Source organism: Oncorhynchus keta, chromosome 35, assembly GCF_023373465.1.
Source record: "Oncorhynchus keta strain PuntledgeMale-10-30-2019 chromosome 35, Oket_V2, whole genome shotgun sequence".
NCBI lineage: Eukaryota > Metazoa > Chordata > Actinopteri > Salmoniformes > Salmonidae > Oncorhynchus > Oncorhynchus keta.
This window is the reverse complement of record NC_068455.1, coordinates 18548532-18570917: the sequence shown is the minus strand read 5'-3', so window position 1 is coordinate 18570917 and position 22386 is coordinate 18548532. Positions and strand designations below refer to the sequence as shown.

Sequence of the window (22386 nt, the reverse complement as noted above, 5' to 3'; positions counted from 1 at the left end):
TTGAGTGTAATAAATCTGTTTTTATTCTCTGGCAGAGAGAGAAGTTCAGAGAGGGAATACAGTAAAAACACTGAGATTGGTGCAAAACAGAAAACAGCTCACAAAATGGCTGAAAGGTGATCATTCCTAAAAGAGGAAAATGCTGGTCCATGATCTGCAGTTTAAGACAAGTAATCATCATAACATACAAAAGGTGAGATTAGAACTAGGGTCAGCTACAGGGGTACCAGTCAGTGAAAAAGAGCGGGATTGACTCTTTAAAAAGCCTAGGGTACGTTCAACCATGCAATCCTACTAAGGAACGAGCCAGCCAGTCAACCTCCATTCACCACCCTTCATGCATATATACTCATGCATACAAGCAGCAGAAAGTTACAAGGTATCTGTACTACTGTCCATTGAAATACAATCCTATGTCTTAACGAAGCCTCCAGTCTGCTAGATAACGTTACCGTTCTAAATATTGTCAATCAGATGGGGAAATACTGAATAACTAATAAACAGAAGAATAATTCATTCTTATTCTATACCATAACCCATGGCCTTTCAGGGCTCGACTGCCATTTAACATCTCGGCGGTCTGTCCATGCACATCCATCTAGTCATTTGTACATACAATGCTTTAATCAACAGTAGAAAGGAGTTACAGGCGTGGCACTTTGAAAGAGTAGAAGAACATTGGGTACCTGATCAGACCGTTTCTACCAAGATGTGAAAGTTTCCTAACAACAAGTAACAATAACTGAGAAAATACCCAGTACTGTATACACAGGTGATTAAAATATTGTTTGAGAGCACTAGTGTATTATAGCACAGCATATCATTATCCTGACCAGAGATGAGTGGTGGGAGGTGAGTGATTGGGCTGTCTGTCATAGCAGCTGGGCAGTGATTTAGGTCCAACAGCAGAGGGCAATGTTGTGCTTGTCTGCGGCCACAATTACCATAGCAGCAAGCAGAACATAATAATTTGTCTGAGCCCTCGACTCACATACGTTCCACCATTATATACACACAGAGACCCTGAAGGTTCAGTTTAGTATCCTAAGCTATTACAAATACATTAATTTGACCTATGACCATTTTGATAGGAAAAAAAGTGCTTTATATTGTTACTGTGGTGGAAATGTACCAGAGACTAGGATAAAAACATGAAGCCAATTAATGTTGAGGACTTGGTTCTGAAGAGCTATGAATGAAATATGTTCTTATCCTCAAGTAACCCAACACTAAGATTCATTGTCACCAGAGAACAATTCTCCTCAATGTCATTTGATTCCCACAGCAGTAGATACATTTCAGTAGTTGCCTTTTGATTACAATGGAATATTATTTTGGTATTGCCTAACACATTTAGAACCATGAAAAAATATGGTTTTGACTTAAGGCACCCATTTCCTTGAAACATTTGTATTATTACTGGGAACACAATTCACACATTTTATAAAACCATCCAGTAGAGTTGAAGAACGAGGAGACTCAGTTGATACTGTATATCTTCAAGGTCGTCTGTTTTTTTACATGTTGGTCCCCCACTGATGACCTAGCTCTGGCACAAAACATACTGACACCAGTCTCAAAACAAACTGTACAACAAGAGGCTGAAAAACCCTTTGTAACATGGACCTTTTACAACATAATAAATACAACCACACATCACACACCGACAGGGCCTCTCAAAACACAATGTATGAACTCATCCACTAAAACATCATGTCTGATAATCTGGCTTCTAAGACTTGGAAGGGTCTTGTGTTCCACTTGTAGTTTTGAGGAGGCTATGACCTGGTCCAACGTGTTGGTGGGTGAGAGCCCTGGTTGGGACAGGGACACCAACACAGAACGATTAAATTGTAGCGATCACAATTGTATTGTTTTAGATCACTGGGGTCAGGAAAGGTATTGAACAACAACACCCTTCGATTCTCCAAAATGTTCTGCTACTTCTACCCAAAATGATAGCCCGTATCAAATGTAGCAACTATTCATATTTCCTTCATCTAGGGGAGATCTAGAGTATGTAACAAAGGGCATAACCGCTAATTACTTGTGTATTAGCCTCAGGCTAACTTACTTAAAACAAAGTAGCAGGGCCCAATATTTGGCAAGATGGGTGAATAAAACAAGTGGTTTTGAGAGTGCAGTTATCTGGTAGGTGACACACAGAGGGAGGAAGGTTGGTGAATGACAGTCTGTAGTGCAGCTTAGCCACACTGGGAATGAATGCTGAGGCATCGATCATCCTGAGGGGTCTCCCTACATAACCAGTATCTGTGCTGTTGGCATGTTAGTGTTATACGTTGGCCCATTACAGTGGGCCTTTGTGCTGACTGCAAGCCTCACCATCGCGAGAGAGATAGAAGTCCTTTAACAAAGAACTTGTAAAAAAGATGTCTCTCATGAATATTTTAATTTGTTCATCTTCAAAAAGTTGATTTAAATAACAAGTACTGTAGTAGGTCCCCTGATCAATCAGCTCTGCAGATATCCTTGCACAATGGCTTAAAATTCTACATTTTGCCAGAAGGTTTGTTGGTTCAGTCTTAAAGGGTGGGGTAAAATAAGATGCCTCTCCCTTGAGATGTCTCTAGGAGACCTGATTGTTGTCCAGCCTCTTCTCCACAGCTTTGAGGAGGAGCTCAGAGTACTGCTCCAGCAGAGCCAGAGTCCTCTCCTCCCCTGAGCCTGATCCCCCTGTGCCTGGTCCTACAGGCCGGCAGCCCAGCGTACACAGGGAGCCTCCTGCTGCCGGTTCTCCAGAGGGGGATGGTAGTGAGCTCTGGGGCAGGGAGCTCAGCTCGGCCCTCACAACCTCAAAGGCCTCAGACAGGACCCGGGCCATCTCATGCTGCTCCTGCCTGGAGGCTACAGGCACACTGTTCACCTGCAAGACACAGACATTACCACACAAATGAAGTGTATGGAACTGTTCTAAGATGTTGTTGTACATTGATTGTTGTATATCAACAGCACATTTAATCTCTGCATCTCCCAGACAGAGATAGTGGTCTATAAAATAGTAGCCTTTCAGTGAGTAACTCACCATCCTGTAGAACCGGGAGGCCTTCCTAAACGAGTTCTGTAGCTCGCTGGCCAACACCTTGCACGACTCCATACTGAGAGAATCGTCTATTTAAGAGGAGAGAGTTGTGGTACATTGCTAAGGCTCGCGCTGCTTAAACCAACAACTACAAGACAATAGGTTATTGGGCAACAGTAGGGCAATATGCCAATATAAGAAACATGTTGTCAACAATATGTAACCATAGAATGTGGTATGTTTGATCTTTTACACAAGGGACGGAAACACAGCAGGACAAGGACCATTGTTAATGAAAAGCGAGAGATGAGACCAAGAGATTAAGAGAGTGGTAGAGTGAGAAAGAGAAAAAGAATGAGAGCATGCCTCACCAATCGAGAGAAACCGGTTAAGTGACGGAGGACATGGACAGGGTGAAGGTGAAGAGTACATGGGGGTGGAGACAGCAGGCCACAGTGCACCAGTAGTAAAGAAGTGCTTGGTGCTGGTCAGGCCCAGACGCAGAGATGACAGGGTGAAGGAGGGAGAACGCTGGAGCAAACCTGTGTGGTCCTGGCCGGGCCCTCGTTGTGACAGCAGGTAGACCGGATTGCCCTGAAGAGACAGCTCCGTCACGGGGCTCTCCTCCTGGGTCAGGCCCTGGCTTTCCTCTGTCTTTGGCTGTTCCAGTCTGTTGTCTACAACAAGGGCCTCAGGACGCAGCTCCGCGGTGAGACCAAGCTGCTCCGCCTCAGGGCTCAGCACTGGGCTAGTCTCCCAAGGAGCAGCAGGGGAGGGGGACAGTGCAATGACTAGCTGGACGTTGTTGAAGAGCAGTGGTGGTTGATTCTGGCCCTGCTGGGGCAATGAGCTAACTGGGGATCTGGGGGAGAGGTTGTCCTCTTTGACAGTCTTGGAGGAAGTGGTGGTGGTCTTGGAGGTACCGTTGGGTGTGAAGACTGCCAGGGAGGGCTTGTCTGGGAGGGACTTGGAGATGTCCAGGTTGAGCTGGGGCTGGGTGCTGCACATCAGCTTGGCCTGCAGACTCTTGGTGGTTGGGTTAGGGTTAGAGCTAGCTATGAGGTTGGGGATAACAGCAGCTTGGGGCATGGCTAAACCCATCCCTGAGAGGGAGGAGGACGCCGAGGAGACCATGGCCACTGGGAAAGATGCTTTAGTACTCGGACTCTGGGAGGAGCAGCTCTGACTCTTGGTCGTTGGAGGGTTGGAGGTGTTGGAACTACTTCCAGACTCCTCCTCAGTCACGTTTAGGTTGTCTCCCATGGACACGGAGCGGGACATCTTGGCCATGGAACTGGTGGTGGGGCTCATGTAGGAGCAGCGGGACTTTAGACTCCTGGGCATAGTGGCTGTGCTGTGGCTGGTGTTGTCCTGAGGCTGGGGGGAGGTGGGGCTGCAGAAGGGGGGCACGCTGGGCAGTGTGCTGCGGGGGGTGGTGGGGAGTGTCACTTGACCCTCGCTGGCCTGGGAGTGATGGAACTGGGAGTGATGGGGCAGGGGGGCCACCTCCTTGGGGGGCCGAGACAGGGTTAGAGGCATGTCTACTGGTAACAAGAGAGAGACAGAGAATAAAGGTAAATGATTAGGCTATGCAGGCCAGGGCGACAACATCTGTCTCTTATCAGAAATGGTTTTAGTCATGAGAATATTTGGGAACAGATTTACGAAATTAAACTAATTTGTAGCTAAATTCCTGGTGATTTCAGTATTTTTTTGGTCCGCAACCGCCTGCTGCCGACCAATGTTTTACACAGGTCCCTAGTGTCTGGGCTGGAGCGTGAAGTCACTAGCTCTGCTGGTCGGCTACTACAAAGCAACCTAGACGTCTGTTTTGGGCAAAAATGTGTATTTATTATGAAGTTCAATCCCCACATTGAATTATTTTCAAGTTTGCTACAAATCGAGATCTTTAATTAAACAGTGATCCGTTCTGATATGTTTTTTTGTCTCACAGGACCACGTGCTCACACAGACCCAATCACGGACCGGGCAGGCTACGAGGAGGCTTGCGCTCTCATGCCATAGACATAAGGTTGTTGTTCAGGCAGGATGAATACGACTCCATCGACCATGATCCTTTGCTGAGCAACATGAAGCAATATGGAACGCTACAAATTTAAAAAACATCCGGCTTCATGAGCCATCAGGAGTTTCCCATAGGAATATGTGGATGACGTCAGCGCCATCACTATCTACTGGTTTCATACCATACATAGAACATATACGAGGACCTTTTTAAATCATAACATTGTCCCGCAAAACATTATCATAACATTGTCCATTAATACATTATCAAGACATTATCACAATCCCTTCCTTAGTGTCTCACCCTCAGTGTGCAGGTTCTGGACTGACTGGGACTTCCTCATGCCTGTAGTTGTGAGGTGAGAGGCTGCAGCCTTGGTCACAGGGCTGACCATCCTACGGGAGTCCACTGCAGGGTTAAACAGCTTCTTCCTCAGAGGAGAGGCCCGCAGATTAAGAAACTTCTCCGTAGTGTCCACTACTTCTAGTCTCCCGGTGGGGCCCTTTTGAGAGTCTTCTGAGACCTTCCTCTGGCTATGGGCTTGGCTCTGGTCTCTGTCCTGGTTGTGCTCCATGAGAGGCCTCACCTGAGAGACCAGGGGCTTCACCACACCGCTGCCTACCTTCCCCTCACCAATGCTCTTAGATAGGAATGGAAAGGAGGTCCTGCTAGAAAGGAAAAACTAAGAGTCATTCAGCTGGGACTGTTTGTCAAAATATTCAGTTGATTTAAAATGATATTTCACGTTTGAGATAACCCATACTAATTTAAGTGATTTTCTTTGATCAACTAACTGGCATACCTTCCAGTAGAGCATTGAGACAGGAACTTGGAGGAGATGCTGATATTGTCAGGGGTGGCAGCTCTCGTCGGACTCACTGACAATCAGAGAGGATTAATACAATTGATACATCTGGAAAATAGTTGAACTATTACCGTGTGTGTCTTTGTCATGTGTAAACTACTATGTCTCATGTACTCCTGGCAGCACAATCAATTTCCCTGTGTGGACAATAGTCTCTGGGTGCAGCTCAATAATATTTATTTTCTCTTGAAGTGTGCACGCGTTCACTACTTCTATTTACAATAGCATTGGATTGGTGGAGGCAGGGGATAGTGGGAGTTTCCACCAACATGTCTTATACCAGTCAAGGAGAAGGTAACTGGGATGTAGACTCTGTTCTTACCTGGGTTGTTAAGCTCAGCCAGGTTGCCAAAGTGCTGTTTGAGGAAGGCCTCCTGGTCGGGGGTCTGGGGTACTACCGTCACCCCCTTGGCATCTCCCCTCCCTACGCCCCCCTCCTCTTCCACCTCCAGTTCCTCCAGGTCCAATTCAGAGGAGTTCCCATCCACACTGAGAGGCTCCGTGGGCTCAGGGTCTGACACACAGACAATTTGATTAACTAGTGGAGGTACATTGCATAAAAACGTCCACAGGGAAACTGTGTGTGTGTGTGTGTGTGTGTGTGTGTGTGTGTGTGTGTGGCTCACCCTCTCCAGGTGGCTGCTGCTGACTGTCTGGGCTGGACAGTCTGCTGCTGGAGTAGTCCACAGAGCAGGCGCTGTCTGGGCTGTGTTTGTCATGGTGACCCTGGCTCCACTGGTTGTGGTTCTGGTACCCCTTCACACTCCTGCTGGCCCCAGGCCCAGGCAGCAGCTCCTTCACCAGGTACTCACTACAGAGAGAGAAACACACATAGTAGAGTGTAAGTTTATTAAAGTGCTAGGATGTATCCCAAATGCCACCATATTCCCTATACAGTGCACTACTTATGACCTGGGTCCATAGGGAATAGGGTACCAAGTGTTACTACACAATATAACAGCAATTGATAAAACATGACATAGTGAAAAGAACATTCCAGACCCTAAGTATCTGGATATATGGATTAGATGGTACAGTATGTACAGTGCCTTCAGAAACTATTCACAGTCCTTGAAGTTGACCACATGTTGTTTTACAGCCTGAATTTAAAACGGATTAAATTGAGATTGTTGGTCACTGGCCCACACACAATACCCCATAATGTCAAAGTGGAAGGATGCTTTCTAAATGTTAACAAATTAATAACAAATGAAAATCTGAAATGTCTTGAGTCAATATGTATTCAACCCCTTTGTTATGGCAAATCTAAATAACAAGTCACATAATAAGTTACATGGACTCACTCTGAGCACAATAATAGTGTTTAACATGATTTTTGAATGACTACCTCATCTCTGTACCCCACACATACAATTATCGGAAAAGTTCCTCAGTCGAGCAGTGAATTTCAAACACAGATTCAAGCACAAAAACCAGGGAGGTTTTCCAATGCCTCGCTAAGAAGGGCACTTATTGGTAGCTGTGTAAAAATTAAATAAACCGACATTGAATATCTATTTGAGCATGGTGACGTTATGAATTACACTTTGCATGGTGTATCAATACACCCAGTCATTACAAGAGATACAGGCGTCCTTCCTAACTCAGTTGCCGGAGAGGAAGGAAACCACTCAGGGGTTTCACCATGAGGCCAATGGTGATTTTAAAACAGTTACAGAGTTTAATGGTTGTGATAGGAGAAAAATGAGGATGGATCAATAACATTATAGTTACTCTACAATACTAACCTGAATGACAGTGAAAAGAAGGAAGACTGTACATAATAAAAATATTCCAAAACATACATCCTGCTTGCAACAAGGCACTAAAGTAATACTGCAAAAAAAAATGTTGCTAAGCAATTCACTTTTTGTAATTAATACAAAGTGTAATGTTTGAGGCAAATCCAATACAACACATTACTGAGTACCAATCTCCACATTTTCAGGCATTGTGATGGCTGCATCATGTTATGAGTGTGCTTGTAATCGTTAAGGACTGGGGAGGTTTTTAAAGAAAAAAGAAATGGAATGGAGCTAAGCACAGGTAAAATCCTAGAGGAAAACCTGGTTCAGTCTGCTTTCCACTAGACACTGGGAGATGAATTCACCTCCCAGCAGGACAATAAACTAAAACACAAGGCCAAATCTACGTTGGAGTTGTTTACCAAGGAGACAGTGAATGTTCCTGAGTGGCCGAGTTACAGTTTAGACTTAAATCTACGGCCTGAAAATGGTTGTCTAGTAACGATCAACAACCAATTTGACAGAACTTGAAGAATGTTGAAAATAATAAAAATGGGCAAATGTTTCAAAATCCTGGTGTGGAAAACTCTTAGAGACTTACCCAGAAAGACTGGCAGCTCTCAGGGGACTTACCCAGAAAGACTGGCAGCTCTCAGGGGACTTACCCAGAAAGACTGGCAGCTCTCAGGGGACTTACCCAGAAAGACTGACAGCTCTCAGGGGACTTACCCAGAAAGACTGACAGCTCTCAGAGGACTTACCCAGAAAGACTGACAGCTCTCAGAGACTTACCCAGAAAGACTGACAGCTCTCAGAGACTTACCCAGAAAGACTGACAGCTCTCAGAGACTTACCTAGAAGGACTGACAGCTCTCAGAGACTTACCCAGAAAGACTGACAGCTCTCAGAGACTTACCCAGAAAGACTGACAGCTCTCAGAGACTTACCCAGAAAGACTGACAGCTCTCAGAGACTTACCCAGAAGGACTGACAGCTCTCAGAGACTTACCCAGAAAGACTGACAGCTCTCAGAGACTTACCCAGAAAGACTGACAGCTCTCAGAGACTTACCCAGAAAGACTGACAGCTCTCAGAGACTTACCCAGAAGGACTGACAGCTCTCAGAGACTTACCCAGAAAGACTGACAGCTCTCAGGGGACTTACCTTGAAAGACAGCGGGAATCACTGTCAAAGGTGCTTCTACAAAGTATTGACTGAGGGGCATGAATACTTATATAAATTAGATATTTATTTAATTTGAAAGAAATTTGCAAAAATGGCTAAAACAATGTTTTCACTTTGTCATTATGGGCTATTGTGTGTAGATGGCTGAGACAAGAAATCAATTTAACACATTTTGAATTCAGGTTGTAACACAACAAAATGTGGAATAAGTCAAAGGTATGAATACTTTCTGAAGGCACTGCATTTAGTATACAAACTACAGTATATGATATGTAGGAGCCAGGAGTCTTACCATGTCAGAGAAAACTACAGTATATGATATGTAGGGGCCAGGAGTCTTACCATGTCAGAGAAAACTACAGTATATGATATGTAGGGGCCAGGAGTCTTACCATGTCAGAGAAAACTACAGTATATGATATGTAGGGGCCAGGAGTCTTACCATGTCAGAGAAAACTACAGTATATGATATGTAGGGGCCAGGAGTCTTACCATGTCAGAGAAAACTACAGTATATGATATGTAGGGGCCAGGAGTCTTACCATGTCAGAGAAAACTACAGGCCCCAACTATATTGTATGTGTACTATGATAAGGCAGTGATATACATCAATGGTGTCATGGAGAGATTGTAGAGATCCAGGAGAAAAAAGGTAGAAGCTGTGTTACCTGACGGCTCATTTATTGATTGATTAATTTGATTGATTTACCTGCCGGCTAAGCTGACCCTGTCCTCAAAGCCGTCGGGGTACAGCACTGGGCCTGTCTCTGTGTCAGGTGTCTGTGGAGAGAGCATGATGTATTTGGGCCGCTGCTGGGACCTCTGCTCTGACTCCCCCTGCAAGAAAGACAAACATGAGAAAATACCATGAATCATAAACATCACCTGAAATAACTGAATTGGACCTCACAACCCTCAATACACAAAATATGGATGAGAGTACCATGGTTTCATCCAACCTATTTTGTGACCCATGATTGAACATTTAGAAGTAGTAAATCCATAGGTAACATAGATGGACATTGTCTATGCACTGTATCAAGCAGGGCCAAAGTAAGGTCAGGTGGCTGTTCTCTGTTAAATTAACTCACCCATGCAGTGAGGGGTTGCAGGCTGATGGTACTGCCCAGCTCTTCCTCTCTGAATGGGTCTCTGAAGGAGTCAGAAACAGGCTGGGTCTGGGTCTTAGTGGGGGAGGAGGGGGGCATGGCAAAGGAGTCCAGCTGTCTGAGGTCTAACATGGACTTGACCATCAGATCCATGCTGTCCATGCGTCTGGACCAGCGGCGCCGCGGACGGGGACCCCTGTCCTCAGAGTGGTGACTGCCCTGGGAGGACCGCCTGCCAAAAGAGTTCTCCTACAGGACGGACGGACGGACACACGCACACACGAGTTGTGAGCCTACAGTTTATAGTTGGAATATTTACAGACCGTGTCTGAATTAAATTTCTACTTTACAAGTGACAAAAAGAAGAGCGAAAATACATGGGAGATAAGGCTGGGGGCAGAGATGACTGAGGAAAGGCTGGGGGCAGAGATGACTGAGGAAAGGCTGGGGGCAGAGATGACTGAGGAAAGGCTGGGGGCAGAGATGACTGAGGAAAGGCTGGGGGCAGAGATGACTGAGGAAAGGCTGGGGGCAGAGATGACTGAGGAAAGGCTGGGGGCAGAGATGACTGAGGAAAGGCTGGGGGCAGAGATGACTGAGGAAAGGCTGCTACAGAAAGACTGCTGCTACTAACCCTTTTCAGTTCATGAGAGTTGTGCTTTTCATCTGAGGTGTCTGAAAAACAAACACAAAACCAATTGATATCACAATGTGTCCTGTCAACATTGTGAAGAACCACATTCTTAATACTGCAGCTATATTGTTTGCTTGTGTACATACAGTACCAGTCAAGTTTGGACACACCTACTCATTCAAGGGTTTGTCTTTCTTTTTACAATTTTCTACATTGTAGAATAATAATGAAGACATTAAAACTATGAAATAACACATATGGATTCATGTAGTAAGCAAAACAGTGTTAAACAAATCTAAATACAGTTTAGATTTTAGATTATTCAAAGTAGCCACCCTTTGTCTTGATGACAGCTTTGCACACTCTTGTCATTCTCTCAACCAGTTTCACCTGGGATTCTTTTCCAAAAGTCTTTTGAAGGAGTTCCCACATATGCTGAGCACTTGTTGCTTTTCCTTCACTCTGCGGTCCAACTCATCCCAAACCATCTCATTTGGGTTGAGGTCGGGTGATTGACTTAGAATAAGTGGACAACTACAAATACCTAGGTGTCTGGTTAGACTGTAAACTCTCCTTCCAGACCCACATCAAACATCTCCAATCCAAAGTTAATAGGAAGCCAATTCTAGATTTTCGCAACAAAGCATCCTTCACTCATGCTGCCAAACATACCCTTGTAAAACTGACCATCCTACCAATCCCCGACTTCGGCGATGTCATTTACAAAATATCCTCCAATACCCTACTCAACAAATTGGATGCAGTCTATCACAGTGCAATCCGTTTTGTCACCAAAGCCCCATATACTACCCACCATTGCGACCTGTACGCTCTCGTTGGCTGGCCCTCGCTTCATACTCGTCGCCAAACCCACTGGCTCCATGTCATCTACAAGACCCTGCAAGGTAAAGTCCCCCCTTATCTCAGCTCGCTGGTCACCATAGCATCACCCACCTGTAACACGCGCTCCAGCAGGTATATCTCTCTGGTCACCCCCAAAACTAATTCTTTCTTTGGCCGCCTCTCCTTCCAGTTCTCTGCTGCCAATGACTGGAACGAACTACAAAAATCTCTGAAACTGGAAACACTTATCTCCCTCACTAGCTTTAAGCACCAGCTGTCAGAGGAGCTCACAGATTACTGCACCTGTACATAGCCCACCTATAATTTAGCCCAAACAACTACCTCTTTCCCTACTGTATTTATTTTATTTTATTTATTTTGTTCCTTTGCACCCCATTTTTATTTCTACTTTGCACATTCTTCCACTGCAAATCTACCATTCCAGTGTTTTACTTGCTATATTGTATTTACTTTGCCACCATGGCCTTTTTTGCCTTTACCTCCCTTCTCACCTAATTTGCTCACATTGTATATAGACTTGTTTATACTGTATTATTGACTGTATGTTTGTTTTACTCCATGTGTAACTCTGTGTCGTTGTATGTGTCGAACTGCTTTGCTTTATCTTGGCCAGGTCGCAATTGTAAATGAGAACTTGTTCTCAACTTGCCTACCTGGTTAAATAAAGGTGGAATAAAAAATAAAAAATTGTGGAGGCAAGGTTATCTGACGCATCACTCTCTTTCTCGGTCAAATAGCCCTTAAAACAGCCTGGAGGTGTGTTGGGTCATTGTCTTGTTGAAAAACAAATGATAGTCCCACTAAGCACAAACCAGATGGGATGGCGTATCGCTGCAGAATGCTGTGGTAGCATAGTTGGTTAAGTGTGCCTTGAATTCTAAGTAAATCACTGACAGTGTCACCAGCAAAGCACCCCCACACCTCCTCCATGCTTCACGGTGGGAACCACACGTACGGAGATCTGTTCACCTACTCCGAGTTTCACAAAGACATGGTGGTTGGAACCAAAAATCTGACATTTGAACTCATCGGACCAAAGGGCAGATCTCCACCGGTCTGATGTCTATTGCTCGTATTTCTTGGCCCAAGCAAGTATCTCCTTCTTATTGGTGTCCATTAGTAGTGGTTTCTTTGCAGTAAATCGCCAGATTGACTGAACTTCATGTCATAAAGTAATGACAGACTTTCGTTTCTCTTTGCTTATTTGACCTGTTCTTGCCATAATATTGACTTGGTCTTTTACCAAATAGGGCCATCTTCTGTATACCACCCCTACCTTGTCACAACACAACTGATTGGATCAAACGCATTAAGAAGGAAAGAAAATCACACAAATTAACTTATTTTGACTGGTACTGTATGTTAAGTGAGATACCAACCTGTCTCTTCCCTTGCACTGCAGCCTGACACCATGTAAGGAGAGACCCTCTCTTCCTCATCCTCTTCTTCTATCCCCTCCTCCTCCACCTCTTTGTCACTGTCAGAGGACATGGTGACAATGGGAGGGGTGCTATGTACCTCTCTCCTGGTGCTGCACAGGACAGACAGAGAATAGAACACACACTATTAGGTGATAATAGTTAAACGGAACCTGTTGTATGCCTCCTAAATGGTACCGTATTCCCTATATAGAGCCCTATGGCTCCTGGTCAAAAGTAGTGCACTATATAGGGAATAGGGTGCCATTTGGGAAGCACAGAGTGCATTTGCAGTTGACATTGAATAACTCACATAATAACTAACAACGTTCATAGCAACAAGCCTGTAGACAAACAAGGGGGCAGCAGGTATCCTAGTGGTTAAGAGCGTTGGGCCAGTAACCATAATGGTTTCTGGTTCAAATCCCAGAGTAGACAAAGTGGAAAATCTGTCGATGTGCCCACGAGCAAGGCACTTAACCCTAGTTCCTCTGCTAAATGACTAAAATGTCAACCATTCAGGATTAACACTTGTCTTCACTCCATCAATCAAATGTATTATGTCAATTGGCATTCAGAATATGTGTGTCTCCACTAAGTTATGTAAACGTTATGTTTGCTTTCTATGGGTATTAGCTAGCACAACACATGTTATCCCATTAACTACATACCCTTTGCCCCATGAGGAGCTAACAGCAACAAGAGAACAAACAACAACAGGAATAAGTCATATGAGTCAAGGTATTAGTGTGTTTAATACTGCAGATACCTGAGATTGCAAGGTTTGTGAAGTGGGGTCTTCTGAACTGGCTTGCCATTCTGCTTGAGGTCCGAGAGACGCTGTCTCATACTGATGGTCAGCTCCGGGGCCAGACGCCACACAAAGATACAGCTATCACCAGACACAGTTATCATGTGCTTGCAGTCATTGGTAAACTTCATTCCAGTCACAACCTCTGTGAAAAAGAAAAAAGACAAACAAATGAAAATAAGGAAATATCTGGGCACTCAATTATGGACATTTTTTAACAAAGAAATGATCTGCGGAATTCACAGTATGAGAGGTCATTAAATGCAACGATGGACATGATGATGAAGAGGAGTTCCAGATTGTTCCTCCTTTCTGAATACACTGCTGGCTGTCGATTGTCAGTCACACATTTTGCTGTATTTCTTCGAACTAAATGGAGTAGTTTTTACCAGAGTGTCCAAACATGGTGGCCACACACTCCCCAGAGTAGAAGTCAAAGATGCTGATGTTCTTGTCTGAACAGCTGGTGGCCACATACAGCCCTGAGGGGTCTGTCTGAACCTGAGGAGTGAAAGAGACAACGGTGGGCCAATTTTTATAAACCAGACAACAATGTTGTCAAATTAGTCTTCACAGCAACACTACATGACATGAAAACATGCAAGCCTAACCCACCTTGATGACAGTCCCATCCTCTCCTTGGGAACCCTTGTACAGTTTCTTCTGTTTTCCGTTACTGATGTTGAAGATTCTGTTGTTAGGGGAAAGAAGTGTCAAACTAAGAACCTACAGGCACAGAGGTTCTATTCAGATCTCAACATGAAAACACACCAGCAGCTCAGTACTCCAGGAGTAAATCCCAAAGACAGTTCTGCTGTTGAAGCTTTATCAGGTGATCAATCCTCTGGTTTATCAAATGTCAGCACATCTATACACGAAAATGGAGGGCAATAAGTCAATGACCTCAAGTCAGATCCGTCTGTCTATTTTACGTCCTGCCTCAACAGTTAAGTTTTAGACTGAAAAACATTCAGATCAAGGGACAGAGTCATCTGACCTTGAAAGTTCAAGGAAACACTGGACTGTGTTGTATCAGCATATCGATTGCACAACCAGGGCTGGTAAAACCTCGGATAATTGCTATTCTAACTTCCGCAACGCATATAAGGCCCTCCCCCGCCCTCCTTTCGGAAAAGCTGACCACAACTCCATTTTGTTGCTTCCTGCCTACAGACAGAAACTAAATCAAGAAGCTCCTACGCTCAGGTCCGACCAATCTGATTCCACGCTTCAAGATTGCTTCGATCACGTGGACTGGGATATGTTCTGCATTGCGTCCAACAACAACATTGACGAATACGCCGATTCGGTGAGCGAGTTCATTAGAAAGTGCATTGATGATGTCGTTCCCATAGCAACGATTAAAACATTCCCAAACCAGAAACCGTGGATTGGTGGCAGCATTCGTGTGAAACTGAAAGCGCGAACCACTGCTTTTAACCAGGGAAAGATGACCAGAAACATGACCGAATACAAACAGTGTAGCTATTCCCTCCGTAAGGCAATCAAACAAGCTAAGCGTCAGTATAGAGACAAAGTAGAGTCACAATTCAACGGCTCAGACACAAGAGGTATGTGGCAGGGTCTACAGTAAATCACGGATGACAAAAAGAAAACCAGCCCCTTCACGGACCAGGATGTCTTGCTACCAGGCAGACTAAATAACTTTTTTGCCCACTTTGAGGACAATACAGTGCCACTGACACGGCCCGCTACCAAAACCTGCAGACTCTCCTTCACTGCAGCCGACGTGAGTAAAACATTTAAACGTGTTAACCCTCGCAAGGCTGCAGGCCCAAACGGCATCCCCAGCCGCGTCCTCAGAGCATGCGCAGACCAGCTGGCTAGTGTGTTTACGGACATATTCAATCAATCCTTATCCCAGTCTGCTGTTCCCACATGCTTCAAGAGGGCCACCATTGTTCCGGTTCCCAAGAAAGCTAAGGTAACTGAGCTAAACGACTACCGCCCCGTAGCACTCACTTCCGTCATCATGAAGTGCTTTGAGAGACTAGTCAAGGACCATATCACCTCCACCCTACCTGACACCCTAGACCCACTCCAATTTGCTTACCGCCCAAATAGGTCCACAGACGATGCAATCTCAACCACAATGCACACTGCCCTAACCCATCTGGACAAGAGGAATACCTATGTGAGAATGCTGTTCATCGACTACAGTTCAGCATTTAACGCCATAGTACCCTCCAAACTCGTCATCAAGCTCGTGACCCTGGGTCTCGACCCCGCCCTGTGCAACTGGGTACTGGACTTCCTGACGGGCCGCCCCCAGGTGGTCAGGGTAGGTAACAACATCTCCACACCGCTGATCCTCAACACTGGAGCCCCACAAGGGTGCGTTCTGAGCCCTCTCCTGTACTCCCTGTTCACCCATGACTGCGTGGCCATGCACGCCCCCAACTCAATCATCAAGCTTGCGGACGACACTACAGTGGTAGGATTGATTACCCCCATGATGAGACGGCCTACAGGGAGGAGGTGAGGAGTGTGGTGTCAGGAAAATAACCTCACACTCAACGTCAACAAAAAAATGAGATGATTGTGGACTTCAGGAAACAGCAGAGGGAGCACCCCCCTATCCACATCGATGGGACAGTAGTGGACAGGGTAGTAAGTTTTAAGTTCCTCGGCGTACACATCACGGACAAACTGAATTGGTCCACCCACACAGACAGCGTCGTGAAGAAGGCGCAGCAGCACCTCTTCAACCTCAGGAGGCTGAAGAAATTCGGCTTGTCACCAAAAGCACTCACAAACTTCTACAGATGCACAATCGAGAGCATCCTGTCGGGCTGTATCACCGCCTGGTACGGCAACTGCTCCGCCCACAACCGTAAGGCTCTCCAGAGGGTAGTGAGGTCTGCACAACGCATCACCGGGGGCAAACTACCTGCCCTCCAGGACACCTACACCACCCGATGCCACAGGAAGGCCATAAAGATCATCAAGGACAACAACCACCCGAGCCACTGCCTGTTCACCCCGCTATCATCCAGAAGGCGAGGTCAGTACAGGTGCATCAAAGCAGGGAACGAGACCCTGAAAAACAGCTTCTATCTCAAGGCCATCAGACTGTTAAAACAGCCACCACTAACATTGAGTGGCTGCTGCCAACACACTGACTCAACTCCAGCCATCTATTAATGGGAATTGATGTAAGATATATCACTAGCCACTTTAAACAATGCTACTTAATATAATGTTTCCATACCCTACATTACTTATCTCATATGTATATGTATATACTGTACCCTATATCATCTACTGCATCTTTATGTAATACATGTATCACTAGCCACTTTAAACTATGCCACTTTGTTTACATACCCCACATTACTCATCTCATATGTATATAGTGTACTCGATACCATCTACTGCATCTTGCCTATGCCGTTCTGTACCATCACTCATTCATATATCTTTATGTACATATTCTTTATCCCTTTACACTTGTGTGTATAAGGTAGTAGTTTTGGAATTGTTAGGTTAGATTACTCGTTGGTTATTTCTGCATTGTCAGAACTAGAAGCACAAGCATTTCGCTACACTCGCATTAACATCTGCTAACCATGTGTATGTGACAAATATATTTGATTTGTTCATGAGTCAACCAACTCTGTGCCATGGTGTGCTAACAGCACAGCAGTGGGGTATACTGCAAGGCACGATTAATGAATTAGCCAGCTAACTGAAACAACTTTACATTTTTTTTTAAGCATAAGTTTGAAATTGGCATGGTCTAATTTACTAAACAATGAAAACATATCAAAGTTAAGCTTTCTTAATGACCCAGAAAATCAATAGTTATTCCTGGTCATTTATCAAAGTTAGCTGGCCAACTCATTGATTCGACTTTGGAGCATACCCTCTCTGCACAGCTGGTATGCATGTCTCTCCCCATCTGACCACATGGGGTCACGCTAACAGCCTAACTGGTGCATTTTCACTGAGTGCCAGAAGGAGACCAGCAGCCACCAGCTAGCTGGCAGGCAACCACCCACAAGGCCCAGTTAGGGCCCTGCTGGCAAAGTGTGAGGGCAGCCAGTCAACCATTGAGTCACACTCTTAAAGCACCGCCACTTAGTTGTATAAGGAACAAATCAGAGCCTATTAAACAAGAGTTAAGCCCTCTAACTCTAGCAGAAATAAATACACAAAAAGGCCTGGGAGACATTTATCATTCAGATGCAGTTAAAACAGCCTAGTTTCCATAGTAACGTTTTATCACTGTGCTGAAACAGCAGAGGAGCATAAGGTGTGTTTACAGTTGACGTTAAGTATCTCAAGCGGAGGGAAAGGCCTATTTGGACAGTCGTACTACGCTGCCACATTCATCTTATTTACACCAACTGTGTGGTTTCCAAACTGTGGAAACCACAGGGCGGGGAGGGTGGGGCACGCCGCATGTATATATATACAGTAGACTTTTGTGGTTACTACATGATTACATATGTGTTATTTCATCGTTTTTGATGTCTTCACTATTATTCTACAATGTAGAAAATTGTCAAAAATAAAGAAAATCCCTTGAATGAGTCCACTCTTTTGACAGGTACTGTATATATATTTTTTTCTTAAGGAACTCAGTCCGGCTTTAAACTTACTTTTGAAAGTGCTAATAGTAGAATGCACAGGGTGGAATATCCAAATTGGGTAGTGCATCATCAGTTAATCTTGTCATGTTAGTCATTGTGCACCTTGTCATGTTAGTCATTGTGCACCTTGTCATGTTAGTCATTGTGCACCATGTCATGTTAGTCATTGTGCACCTTGTCATGTTAGTCATTGTGCACCTTGTCATGTTAGTCATTGTGCACCTTGTCATGTTAGTCATTGTGCACCTTGTCATGTTAGTCATTGTGCACCTTGTCATGTTAGTCATTGTGCACCTTGTCATGTTAGTCATTGTGCACCTTGTCATGTTAGTCATTGTGCACCTTGTCATGTTAGTCATTGTGCACCTTGTCATGTTACTCATTGTGCACCTTGTCATGTTAGTCATTGTGCACCTTGTCATGTTAGTCATTGTGCACCTTGTCATGTTAGTCATTGTGCACCTTGGAGAGGTGTTAATAACTTGTCAGAAATATCCAGATCAACTAGCCCATGTCAGCTTATGTTTTTCTATTTCGTTTTTTTAGCCCATAGATATCAGAATTTTGTTAATCAAATATCACATGAATGCACAGACATGGCAAAATGTATAGAATTGCAAGAACATTTGCGTTAAAACGGCAATATTTTCTCTCCCCCATGACAACATGTATAGAATGGCAGGAAATCATCTTTAAACCTGCAACATTTTCTCTCCCCCATGACAAAATGTATAGAATGGCAGGAAATAATCTTTAAAACGGCAATATTTTCTCTCCTCCATGACAAAATGTATAGAATGGCAGGAAATAATCTTTAAAACAGCAACATTTTCTCTCCCCCATGACAAAATGTATAGAATGGCAGGAAATAATCTTTAAACCTGCAACATTTTCTCCACCAACAAGAGGGGTGTGAACAGTATGTCATGAACAGTGCTTGTGCCCAGAGAAATAGACGCGTGCACAGAAGGGGTGTGGGATGTTCCCCAATGCTGGAAGGGGGCCCCCGAGTGATAAACCTTGGGAACCCCTGGATAAATAAAGCACTATGTAATGACGCATTACTTGTGGTTAGTTGTTAACATAACTTGGTTGTTTGAAATTTCTCTGTTATGGTAGAAATTTCAGCCATAAGAATTTAATCTCAGATTCATATTGTAACACCCATGGGGTATTTAGGATATAAAAGGGACTGGCCATTCAAACAAGTAGACACACGACCTGCTGGAGAGGTGAAACAGAGAGGCACATTTTTTACAAGTCTGCATTTGAAATATCAGCATTTTAAGCCAACACTAAGCCACATTTTCTTTCAAAGCGTGTGTTATTGTCGTTGATGCAGGGTGGGGAACGTGAGTGAGAGATGTAAACACTGGAGCAGGCAGGCTGGCAGATGGAGGCTCAGGTCAGGACAGGCTAGAGACAGGCTTCACCAGCCAGGGGCTGGGCCTCTGATCTCATCCTTCCTGTGTTTACAACACTCGAGTTAAGACTAATCCACCTGCTAGGGAGGGATGACTGTACAGTCTGACAGATTACGGAGAGGTCAAACACAAATACACTCACGTTCCTGTGGAGGCTGCTGAGGGGAGGTCGGCTCATACTAACGGCTGGATTGGAGCTAATGGAAGGGAGCTAATGGAATGGAGCTAATGGAATGGAGCTAATGGAATGGAGCTTATGGAATGGAGCTAATGGAATGGAGCTAATGGAATGGAGCTAATGGAATGGAGCTAATGGAATGGAGCTAATGGAATGGAGCTAATGGAATGGAGCTAATGGAATGGAGCTAATGGAATGGAGCTAATGGAATGGAGCTAATGGAATGGAGCTAATGGAATGGAGCTAATGGAATGGAGCTAATGGAATGGAGCTAATGGAATGGCATCAAAGAAGTGGTTTCTACGTGGCTGATACCAATCCATTGACTCCATTCCAGCCATTATTATGAGCCGTCCTCCCCTCAGCAGCCTCCACTGGCACGTACTCACACTCGCATACTGTACGCATACACAGACAGACTAAAACTGTCATCACACACACACATTGACGCACATATACATACACCGAGAACAATAATTGAGACAAACGAGGACAAGTAGACCAGGCCCCCACCTGATGCTGCGGTCCTGACAACCAATAACAGCGTACTTCCTGGTGGGGTCGATATCCATGTCATACAGCGTTGTCTTGCGTACGATGTGGTGGGTGCGGGTAAACACGGTTCCTTCATCTGACTGTAAACGACAGGGTAAAACAACCACAGGTTAAAACAGATCACTGCCATGCTAGTGCCATTAACAACACTACTGTAAATGCTCCAGTGAGAAATGAGAGCTGTTCTATTTAAGCTATTTTGGCAGACATCTTGTTACAATGAGTCATAGTATGCGCCCTGGTCAATAGTAGCACATATAGGGAAGAGGTTTCCATTTGGGATGCAGCCATATTCTAATAAACCACAACATGTATCCTTGTAGGACTTTTGTTGCTTTTCTAGCAGTGTGCCGTGACTTCTAAAGCAGTCCAAGGATTAAATGGTAGAGAATGACAATACTTTCCATCTACTTGTTAATTAGATTGTAACATTTACATACAGAGGGTTAGAATTGCACATCAATCTCAATGTGGATGAATTATAATTTTCTCCATTTGTTACTTCATACACTGGTTAGGTTAGGTTCTAAGAGACAACCTGAAAATAGTCTGACTACTTCAGGATTAGACTATCATGTCAAACGACTGGAAAGACCACTCCAATTCTGAATGTGAAGTTAATCTAGTTCCGTTCACTAAAATGGCTCTGGTCACATGATATCACCAGTCTCACTTTGTCTTCTTCCTCTATGTATACCATTACATCATTATCTGCCAGCGCTGCTAAGAACAACATGTAGTAAGGAGGTCCTGCCGGGGACTTGGGGCATACAACAGCCAGGGGACACAGAAAGCCTTAGAGGAAAAGTGTCATTATTAAATAGGCCACTTGGAGTTTAATTAATTAGCTGTAAGCAACAGGAATAGACAAATTAAACAGGGGTTGGCTGAGCCACGGTTAAGAATGTGGGTCCATGGCCAAAATATGCAGAGAGATCATGATGAAATATTGCCAAGCCTTACCACAAAAGCATTAGTCCCCCTAACCTAGTTAAGCCTCCAGCAGCAGCTGTTCTAGAGCAGCGCCATTGTGTGTGTGTGTTTTACCTTCTGCGCTGTGCGGAAGTAGATGCTCTTGTCAGCGCCACAGCTGATCATCCTGACCTTGCCTTCATTGGCTAAAAGAGAAGGAGCACTGTTACCATGGCAATAATAACCATGTTAACTTTAAACTGCGAGCTAGTGCCACAATTGACACTTCCGTGACACCTTTGGAAGCCAAAGGTCTGACTTCCGTAGCTGATATAACTTAAAGGAGTGAGACTTGAGAGTTTGAGGTAAAGGGGGGTGGTTGGCGGGATGTTGTAAAGGTCATCTGCAAATCTCACCAGCAAATCGTACAGCGGTGATGGAAGAGGAGTGTTCATCCAGCGTCTGCAGCAGGCTGTACTCCCGCTCTGCATCCAGCACGTGGATCAGCCGGTCTCGACTCGCTGTGGCTAGCAGCTTCAGCCCTGTCACACACAACACACTCACACTTATATTTTATTCATTACCAGACACTCTAAACCAGAGGGACTTATAGTCAGTGCATTCAAATGGGTCAAAACAGCCACATATCACAGTCATTACAAGAGAAAAACCTTCTTCACACCAAATATAGGCCTACATTACACTCCAGGACACTCTAGGACACTAGCAACTTACCAGCAGCCAATCCCTGTTCTCCATTTCGGTGGTGGTAAATACTTTTCATTAGGAGGTCCTTTTTGTTTTTAACAGCCATAAAGAATCTTATATTAATTAGCTTAAGAACCAATGAGCTGACAGTCACATCACATGGATATCGAAACCAATCAAAAATGGATTGAAGCACTTAACTGAATTTCCAACCGGAATAATTTCAGTAAATGAAAAGCACTATCCTCTCCTTGCTGAGATTGAACGTGGATCCTGGATCTGTTAGCTTTGTGAC

The 22386-nt window shown here is 44.5% G+C and overlaps 1 protein-coding gene across 4 annotated transcripts in view; it reads right to left on the bottom strand.

Moving 5' to 3' along the window:
• LOC118369058 (mitogen-activated protein kinase-binding protein 1-like) overlaps positions 1 to 22386 on the bottom strand; it is a 62850-nt gene continuing 40464 nt past the window's right edge. For 2 of the 4 annotated variants that reach the window (XM_052496662.1, XM_052496665.1), the window contains 17 exons: positions 21800 to 21925; positions 21519 to 21589; positions 20430 to 20551; positions 14314 to 14389; positions 14088 to 14199; positions 13657 to 13843; positions 12849 to 13000; positions 10606 to 10646; positions 9954 to 10220; positions 9572 to 9699; positions 6558 to 6742; positions 6254 to 6445; positions 5869 to 5944; positions 5370 to 5734; positions 3583 to 4584; positions 3044 to 3129; positions 1 to 2884 (listed from right to left, as the gene is read on the bottom strand). In XM_052496662.1, the coding sequence (XP_052352622.1) occupies positions 2588 to 2884; positions 3044 to 3129; positions 3583 to 4584; positions 5370 to 5734; positions 5869 to 5944; positions 6254 to 6445; positions 6558 to 6742; positions 9572 to 9699; positions 9954 to 10220; positions 10606 to 10646; positions 12849 to 13000; positions 13657 to 13843; positions 14088 to 14199; positions 14314 to 14389; positions 20430 to 20551; positions 21519 to 21589; positions 21800 to 21925 (3485 nt within the window). In that variant the 3' untranslated portion in view covers positions 1 to 2587. The remainder of the gene's footprint in view (positions 2885 to 3043; positions 3130 to 3582; positions 4585 to 5369; positions 5735 to 5868; positions 5945 to 6253; positions 6446 to 6557; positions 6743 to 9571; positions 9700 to 9953; positions 10221 to 10605; positions 10647 to 12848; positions 13001 to 13656; positions 13844 to 14087; positions 14200 to 14313; positions 14390 to 20429; positions 20552 to 21518; positions 21590 to 21799; positions 21926 to 22386) is intronic. The other 2 variants (XM_052496663.1, XM_052496664.1) reach the window with 2 other exon arrangements.